The sequence below is a fragment of the Lipotes vexillifer genome, unplaced genomic scaffold (assembly GCF_000442215.2).
Source record: "Lipotes vexillifer unplaced genomic scaffold, Lipotes_vexillifer_v1.1 scaffold75, whole genome shotgun sequence".
Lineage (NCBI taxonomy): Eukaryota > Metazoa > Chordata > Mammalia > Artiodactyla > Lipotidae > Lipotes > Lipotes vexillifer.
In genome coordinates, this window is record NW_006771517.1 from 2,561,097 (window position 1) to 2,570,462 (window position 9,366).

At 52.7% G+C, this 9,366-nt stretch overlaps 1 protein-coding gene across 1 annotated transcript; it reads left to right on the top strand.

Annotated features, from left to right (window-relative positions):
• Window positions 1-5,101: 5,101 nt before the first annotated feature.
• NRSN2 (neurensin 2) lies at window positions 5,102-9,055 on the top strand. The gene is made up of 3 exons (XM_007446882.1): window positions 5,102-5,140; window positions 6,742-6,936; window positions 8,630-9,055. Exons 1-3 carry the CDS (start codon window positions 5,102-5,104, stop codon window positions 9,053-9,055), a joined length of 660 nt encoding a protein of 219 aa, XP_007446944.1.
• The last annotated feature ends 311 nt before the right edge of the window (window positions 9,056-9,366 follow it).

Consider the following 9,366-nt stretch of genomic DNA (forward strand, 5'->3'; position numbering starts at 1 on the left):
CCCTGCATCGGAAGGCGGACTCTCAACCACTGCGCCACCAGGGAAGCCCCTTGTGGCCATTCTTTAATGCCCAGTCTTTCCCTTTTACCTTGAGTAAGATGAGATGCCATGGAGGGTTTTGAGCAGAGGAATGAGAGACTGACTCACAGTTTAAAGGATCATCGTGGCTGCCATGTAGAGAAGACACCACTAGGGGCAGGGCAAAAGCACTGGGGGGATGGGGATGGATGTGGAGGTCTGAGATGGCAGTAGTCATGCCCAAAGTAGGGCCCTGGCAGCAAGATTTGTACCACTGACACTTGGTTGACCAATATGGTGACCCCTAGCCACATGTGGCTATTTAAAATTAAATTTAGAGTAATTAAAATTATATAAAATCTAGAATTCGGTTCCTTACTTGCAATAGCCACATTTCTTTCTTTTTCTTTTCTTTTTTCTTTTTTTTTTTGGCCACGCTGTGTGGCATGAGGGATCCTAGTTCCCCGACCAGGGATTGAACCAGTCCCCCCTACATTGGGAGCGTAGAGTCTTAACCACTGGACCCCCAGGGAAGTCCCTCTAGTCCCTTAATAGCCCTTAATAGCCAAATGTGGCAAGTGGCGCCAGTATAGGCAGCACAGGTATAGAACACTTCCATCTTTGCAGAAACTTCTATTGGATGGTACTGGCTTAGACCTTCTCATCTCTTACGAGTTTGCACATCTAAAATCTTTAACTACAGGATCCCACATTCTGACCTCAGACTCCCTTCCTTCCCATCCACTTATTTTTAGACTGCATTGAGCTCTTCAGTCTGGATTCCCTGAGTCTTCTCCAGATCCATGTGCTCCCCTCCTGGGCTGCCTTGGCATCCTTCCCCAACAAGCCAGGATCCATCGTGAGGTCCATCATGGGAACTGCTCTCTCCCTTGCTCTCTACATCACCCATCACCCTCTCCTCTGCCTCACCAGGAGCTGGGGTACCAGAAGCCTTCTCTCCCAGGTCTCCTGACACTGCCAAAAAAGGTCACAACTATGCAGACCCCTGTCTCCACAGATCATGGCCTCAGAGCCATCAAAGCAAATTCAGATTCTGTCACATTGTGTCAGGCCTTGGGCAAGTGACTTACCTTCCCAAACCCAGGGTTTGTCATCTGTAAAATGGGGATTATCAGAGCTCCTATCTCATAAGATTATTGAGAAGTAAAATTATCCTGGCACATAATAAATTCTCAATAAGTGATATCCATCACCATCCTCATCATCATTATTACTGAGTGTTCCAAATCTTTACCACTCTTTAAAAAATTATGGTAAAATACACGTAACATGAAATTTATCATTAGCAACATTTGGTACGTTCATAATGCTGTGCAACCATCACTACCATCTAGTTCTGGAATACCTTCATCACCCCAAAAGGAAACCCATTAAGCAGTCACTCCCCATTGCTCCCTTAACCTAGCCCCAGGAACCACTAATCTGCTTTCTGTCTTTATGGATTTTATGAGTCTGGATATTTCATATTTATGGAATCATAGAATATGTGGCCTTTGTGTCTGCTTCACCGCCCTTTGAAAGGGTGTTGAACTAAAACCTTTCTATTTTGGCGGTCAAATGCTCTACCCTGGAGCTATAACCCCTCTAAGCCTTCCTCTTTCTTAATTGATAGTGCCTCTTGTTTTCCTCAAGAACATTCAATTTAACACGTTTCGTGTCACTCAACTTCCTACCCTCCTCACCCATAAACAATAAAAATAGTAGTAACAATAATAGTAGCAACAATGACAATAGTGTACTGAGTTCTTATTCTGTTCCGGGTGCTTTGCTAAGTGTTTTATATACACACCTCATTTCACTCTTATAACCCCTTTGAGACGCAATTGCTGATATTATCTCTATTTTACAGTTAGGGAAACTGAGGTTCAGAGCATTGAGATCATGTAAGCAGAGAGTGGCAGAACCAGGGATTCAAATCTGGATCTGTCTAACTCCAGAGTTCAACTCACAAACACCAGCCTGCATCTATCCTCAGTGGCCCTCCTCCTCTGCTTCCCCGGGTCTCAGAGGGTACTGGATCCTTCCTATGCTGCTGGCTCAATGCCAGACCATCCACCTATACATTTGACCTCATCCCTTCCCATCACCTCCCCAACCTCAGCCATCCCCTCTCTCATATCATCGGAGCTGAAGCTGATTCTAACAGACGTGGAGTGGAATCATCTGGTTGCTTCTTTGTTCACTTGTCTGATGCTTGAACTGGGATGACTCAAAGGCCAAGCTCAGTTGGGATGGTGGTGACTTCTGTGGGTTCTCCATGTTATTTTGGCTTCCTCTTAGCATGGCAGCCTCAAGGCAGGCAGACTTCTTGCATTAGGACCTCAGGTCTCCAAGAGCTAGAGTTCCAGGAGGAGTGCCTGTCCTTTCATGTCCTGGCCTCGGAGGTCAGAGCATCAATTCCACCATACTCCATTGGCTGAAGCAGTCTTCAGCTCACCCGAGATACGAAAAGAGGGTACCTAGATCCCTCCTTGCTGCAGGAGGAGTGCTAAGGAATTTGCAGCCATGTTTTAAAACTGCTGCAGGTTGTTTCCAATCTTTTGCTATTCCTGCACTTCATTTTACCCACCCCCCACCACAACAACTCTTGAATCCGTTCGTTTCTGTGCAAGCCCACTAGGCCAAGACATCGTCTTCTCTGACATGGAGCCTCCTTACGGATTTCTTTCCTACCTCGCTTGGGCTTTTTATCCCGTTCTTCCCAGGGATCCACAGCCAGAGCGATCTTTTCAGAGAGCAGATCAGATCACACCCCTCCCCTCTTTACCCCTCCCCTCTTTACAACGCTTATATGGCTCCCTACTACTCTTGGGTTGAAGTCCAGACTCCTTATCTTGGTTTGTGAGGGCCTGAAGGGTCTCACGTCTGCCTGCCTCTCCAGGTTCATCTCCTGTCACATGGGAGGGCTTCAGTCTTGAGCTCTAGGAATTCCCCCCCCCCCCACACACACACAGTTAAATGGGTGTAGTTCATATATAGCACTTAGAAAAGTACTTTGCTCACACTCAGCATCATATATTCGCTGTTTTTATTAGTCTGTGTTCAGTAGATGTTTATTGAGCTGCCTGCTCAATGCCAAGTGCCCTGTGAGGCTCGGGGATACAACAGTGAAGGAACAGGATGTGTCTCCACCTTGCAGAGTTTATGCGTCCCTGTGTCCCTGGCCCACAGCCCAAGGAGAGACGGAACGGACACTCAGGGCACGAAAGCACGTGTGCACAATGGTGCCTGAAGAAGCTTGGAGAGGTGTGGTGACTTTGCCAAGCCCATAGAGTGAATGTGGGACAAAGCCAAGGCTGTGGGTGGGCACACGACAAGGAATGAAATAGACTCAGCTGCCTGGCAAGGGCTGGCTCTCCAGGGAGATGGGCCAGAGCACACACTGTCCAGGACGGAGCTAGGGGTAGGTTGGGAGAGAGAACAAGGGAGGATCCTTCCAGAAGGGAAAGGACTTGTCTCTCCCAACAGCTTCTCTCCAACCCCAGCTCCCTTCTCAAGATAAGGGGCGCTGATCCTCAGCAAGGGGTAGGGGCTCGAAGAGGGAGAGAATGGAGAGAGGATGGGGGACTCAGTGAGAGCGTGAGGACTGCAGTCAGATAAGGGGCTCCTGATGCAAGCAGGAGGGGACTTCCTGGTAGGGACCCGGCGGGAGAGAGGTGGGGCTCAACGAGAGAGCCAGGAGTCTGTGAAGAGGATGGGGGCGCAGCCAGTAGATGAGCGTTTGTACACTGGGGTGAGGGCTCCACGAGGGGGATGGAGGCCCAGAGAGGAACAGAGGATACAGTGCGGAAACGAAGGCTCCATGAAGTCAAGGGTCTTCAGTCAGAGGGTTGGGAGATTGAGGGAGTGATGGGACAGTCAGACGAGGAGTTTGAGGGACTGCATGAGGGGGTGGAGTCGAGGGATATGATGGGGTCCCCGCGAGGGGCCTGGGGTCTCAGAGAGAGAAGGGAACTCTTGGAAGGGGGCCAGGGCTCGCAATCCTGCAGGGGTCCGAAATCTGCAGAGCCAGCCCTAAGGGCGCGCCGGCGCCCCCCCACCCGTGTCACCCCCGCCCCCCAACTGCGGCGCAGGCGCCAACACAACCTGCTTCTGCTCTGCTCGCGTTCCCGCTCCCGCTCGGCGGAGACTGCGGACGAAGAGGTGAGCTCAGCCCTGCCCCACGCTCGGCCCGAACCCCACCCCGCCTCCTCCCAGGATCTGGAGAACCCCCAGCCCTGCCGCACCCCCAGCCCGGCCGTGTCCTGCCTCGGGCAGGACGGCGGCGCCCCAGCCCTGGTGTGCCTCGGGCTTTGCGAGGTAAGGTCTCGGGGAAGCAGCAGGGTTAGAGGTCTCGCCAGCCCAACGCCCCGAGACACTTCAGGGTTGGTAGGCCGGGCGGAGGCCTCAGAGGACAAGACGCCACCCACCTCCCTGCAGAAAACCCATTCCCGCCCCTCTTTGCCTCAGTTTCCCTCTAGGGGAAAGGATGCACTTAATCTCAACCGGGGAACTGGTGGTCGGCTCAGAAACAGTGTGCGGTGGGGGCGGGGGAAGTTGGCCTGATTTCTCTGGCCTCACCCCCCAGAGAGCGTCCCTTCAGGCCTGAGCTACACTGGACGCTGGACTGCGCGGGTCTGGGGGTCTGGGAAAGAGAACTGAGCGAGGCCCCATAAGTACGAGAGATTCCACCCATCTTCGGGCCCTCGTGGCTGTCACCGCTCGCCTCCTCGCCGCAGCCTCCACCCCTCGGACCCAGTAGCTCCGTCCTCTTCCCTTTCCCTTCACACGGAGCTCCTCCCCCATCCCGCCTAAGCACAGCTCCCCAGCAGTTCCTTGGCAACCCTGGTCCGGGGCTCTCAGCATCCTCTCCCACCCTCCCCCAGACCGCCAGTCCGCCTCCGGGCAACCCTAAGAGGAAGGGGAGGGACCCGGTCGGGGGGAGGCAGCGTCAAGGTCACCTTCCCGCTCCGATGCCAGCGGGATCGGGTGATGAATGTTTGAGCTGCGCGAGAGGAGGAGCTAACCCTGGCCTATAACCCCTGAGCTCCCTCCCCGCCCCGTCCCCTAGGATCTTCGGTTAATGGTCTTTGCACTGATGCCCACCGCCCCGCCGGCCGGGGTGAGGAAGCTGAAATCTCCCGGGGCGGTGCCCGCTCTGGCCACACCCTCTGCAGAGCCCCATCCCTCCCCCTCCCCCATTCCCTGGAGCGCCGGCTCTTCCCCCCACCACTCGCCCTCTTCTTTCTCCGTCTTTGGCTTTTGATCTCTGCCTTTCCCCATTGTATGTCAGTGGGGGTGGGGGGTGGTATTGTCTCTTACCCCTTTTCCCTTTTTTCCCCTGAGTTTTGGGTGAGGGCTGTGGAGAGCTGTGATTTATAGACAGGCTTTAACGCAGCACTTCTGTGTGCTGGTGTGGATCCATAGAATCACCTCCAACACACACTGTGGCTGTGTGTGTGTGTGTGTGTGGTGTGTCTGAGTGTCTGTCTCTTTGTGCTGTGTGTCTAGCTCTGTGTGTCTCTATGTGGTATATGTGTGCCTGTCTGTATATGTCTGTGGTGTTTGTGTGTCTGTGTTGGTGTGTGTGTATGTGCATCTATCTGTGTATGTCTCTGGTGTGTGTGTGTGTTTCTCTGTGCTGTGTGTTTGTGTGCTGGTGAGTCTCTCTACACAGGGATTTGAGGATCACATCTGGAAATGAGAGGGGACTAGAAATTTGTCTTATCCTTCAGTGTAAGCACATTGCTTCATTTTGTTTGAAGCTGCTCAGAGGGACTGAGAGCCATCATGGAATGCGGGGGAGCCCAGTCCTTCCCCAGCAGCCCCCACCCCCTTTGCTTTTAGTCCTAAGGATGTTTGGATACACAAGGACCCTCCATTCCCTAGGCCTCAGTGTCTTCATTTGTGAAAAGAAAGGTCCTTAGATAGGTTTCTTTAGAAATCTAATGTTGAGCCTAAGAACACCTAAGCCTGAGGACCCCTGACTTTCACCTTCTGTGGAGTCAAGATTCCTTGGGACTTGGAGATTGTTGCCTTCTGAGGGGCAGCCCTGGGGAGGGATCTTTTAGGACCTTGGAGCTTGGGGAGCTCCACCCGATTGGACGAGTGTCAACCGTGACACTTTCAACCCAGAATATCTTGAAAGGCAGGGAAATTAAGGGGAAGAGATTTGGAGAGGAGATGAGGATAAGAAGCTCCCATTCTAGACATGGGGCCCTGGAAGTTCAGGATAAAATAATAATGAAGAAATTACAGTAATAATAGTCACAGAAGCTATCGTTTCTTGGCACTGGACACAATAACTGTATAAAGCAGGTATGATTATCACCTGTGTTTTACAGATGAGGAAACTGAGACTTAGAGAGGTGAAAGCACTTGTCTGACATCACACAGCCAGGAAGTGGTGATCCTGGATTCCAATCCAGGCAGTCCGGCTCCAGAACCCACAGTTCCAGCCACTGGGTGGCCTCCACAGTAAACATGCAAATTTATCGCCACCAACAAATTGCCAGGCTGTGGGCTAAGCACTCAGTGCCTTGGCTCATTCGCACTATACTGAGACCAGGATTCCAGAAGGACAGGCTCTGCTATGAGTGTGAGCTCCTCTAAAATGGGTGGAGAGGTGAAAGTTGCGCAAGGATTCCGGGGGCCTTGGAGAGTCACCATGGGCAACCCTCACTGCCCCCTCCCTCTGTCCACTGCACCTGGCCTACCCCACAGGGACCCAGGATGCCAAGCTGCGAGCGTCCCTGTGGCTGCAGCCGAGGCCCCAACGTGGAAGATGGCAAGTGGTATGGGGTCCGCTCCTATCTGCACCTCTTCTATGAGGACTGTGCAGGTACCCCCCTCAGCGATGACCCTGAGGGGCCTCCTGTACTGTGCCCTCACCGACCTTGGCCCTCACTGTGCTGGAAGGTAAGGTGGAAGGAGGAGCAATTCCTGTGATTTCCTGTGGTTTCAGGGAGGAGGTGGGATCAGTGGATAGAAAGAAAAGGGGCTGCGTAGCAATTAGGAGTCTTGCATGTTCAAGCAAGAGGAAACCCAACTCAAATGAGTTTCAACAATAAAGGGAAAATATTGCTCATTTTATAGAAGAGACCAGAGGTTGGGGGCCTTCAGGCAAAGTTCGCTCCAGCAGTTCAAAGCATCACACTGAGGACTCAAGATTTCCTCCAGGCTCCCCATGGTACCCCCATCCTTGCAGCCCATTAGTTTGAGGCTCTTCCCCATGTGTTCTCCAAATGACTGCTCCCAAGCTGACCCTCAGTCTCTCACTCCACACATTCCAAGGAAATCAGAATTTCAACCAGTATTTCTTTCAGAAAAGAAACAATGCTTTTCACTTCCAGAAGTCCTGGCAAGTATTGCATTGGCTCTGAATGGGTCACTTGCCCAGCCCTGAGCTAATTACTGTGGCCAGAGGGATGGTATATGCTGACTGGCAGGAAGAAGGGTTCACCTCACTTAAATCTTCCTGTGGCTTCCCAAAGATATACTGGGGGACTATTGCCAGGACGGTAGAAAATGTGAGAGAAACGAACAGTCAATGTCCATACCAGCCATGGAGAGTGGTCAGTTAGGGAGCACCATGTGAGTAAAGGCATGGAAGTGGCAGTGAGCTGGGTCCCTACAATGCTCTTTGATAAATACTATAGGAAGCCTGAGACAGAGGGTCCCTCCTCTCTGCTTTCAAAAGGCTTCACTCTAGTGGGAAGGCGAGGTGCCAACCTGCACAGAGAATGCATAACCTCAGGCCAGGTGTGCAGAGGATGGCAGGAGAGGAAATGCCCTCAGTGCCTGGGGTGATCAGGGAAGACTTCCAGGAGAAAGTACGTATTTTAAGTTTTTGAGCATCTTCTTATTGCCAAGCAGTGTGCTAGGATCTTGGGGACACAGAATTTAAGACGATGTGGTCCCTGTCTTTGAGGAGCTCCTAGCTGTGGTTCATTTAGTCATTCTGCAAACATTCGCTCAGCTACTGCTGGGTACCAGCACCGTGCTAGGCATGGAAGACACCTTGGGAGCCCAAACAGGCAGTCTCTGATCTCATGGCTTTCCCAGCTCTCAGTCCAGTGTAGCAGGCAGACAGACATCACTTACATAGTAACCAAGGTACACGTCCAGGTGTGCACCAAGGTGAGTGCACTGAAGAGCAAATGGGCACAGCGTTTGCATGAGTGCAGAGCTGGGGACTTGACCCAGTCCAGGGGCATCCTGGAAGGCTTCCCTGACGAGGTGAGGTTTGAGATGCATGTGATCTGAGGGATGTGTAGAAGTTAACCCGACAGAGGGATAGAGGTAGAGGGTAGATGGGACAGGGGGATAAGATGGGACCCAAATGATGATTCAGGGGGACTCAAGGCTGGCAGAAGAAGTCCACTGCTAGGTGGGAGCTGAAAGGGAAATTAATTCAGAGGCCTCAAGATTCCAAATAGAACAGGACAGTTTGTGCCCTTGTCAATTAGATCCTAGCAGGTGTGTCTATAATCCCATCTTTTAAGGTTGGACCAAGGGCTTACTTTTAAGTCCAATTGGGATCCAAGGTGATCCCTTGGCCTGGGGCCCCAGCTGACCCTGACTGCCTCCCAATCTGTCTGCTTCTCTCCAGATCAGCTTATCCTCAGGTACCCTGCTTCTGCTACTGGGTTTGGCAGCCCTGACCACTGGCTATGCAGTGCCCCCCAAGTTGGAGGGCATCGGAGAGGGCGAGTTCCTGGTGTTGGATCAGCGGGCAGCCGACTACAACAAGGCTCTGGGCACCTGCCGCGTGGCAGGCACAGTGCTCTGCGGGGCAGCCGGGATTTTGCTGGCCATCTGCATGTTCTGGGCTATGACTGGCTGGCTCAGCCAGGACCCCAAGGCAGAACCCTTGGACACTGAAACCGATGGCCACATGGAGGTCTTCGGGGATGAGCTGGAGCAGCAGTTGTCCCCCATTTTCCACGATGCCAGTGGCCGGTCTTGGTTCTCACCACCCGCCAGCCACTTTGGGCAATCCTCTGTGCAGACCATCCAGCCCAAGCGGGACTTTTGAGCTGCCCTCACGGCCAGCGGAGGAGCCAGGCCTGGGGTCTGGACCCTTCCTCCGCCCCACCACATCCCACCTTCCCATTGTCTCCCTAACTTCTCCCTTTCAATGGGGCCCCTTCCATCTAAGCCCCCAGAAAGCCCAACTCCAGGTCAGAAAGTCTGGAGCTCACATCTCTGTGTCCCCTTCCCAGGGGTAGGGCCCTAAGTCCTCCAAGATGCCAGCCTTCCCCGAGTCACCCCAAAACTTCCCACCCATTCCTCCTTTCCAAAGCCATTCAGGGGCAGAAAACTCCCTCAACCTATCCCCACTCTTTC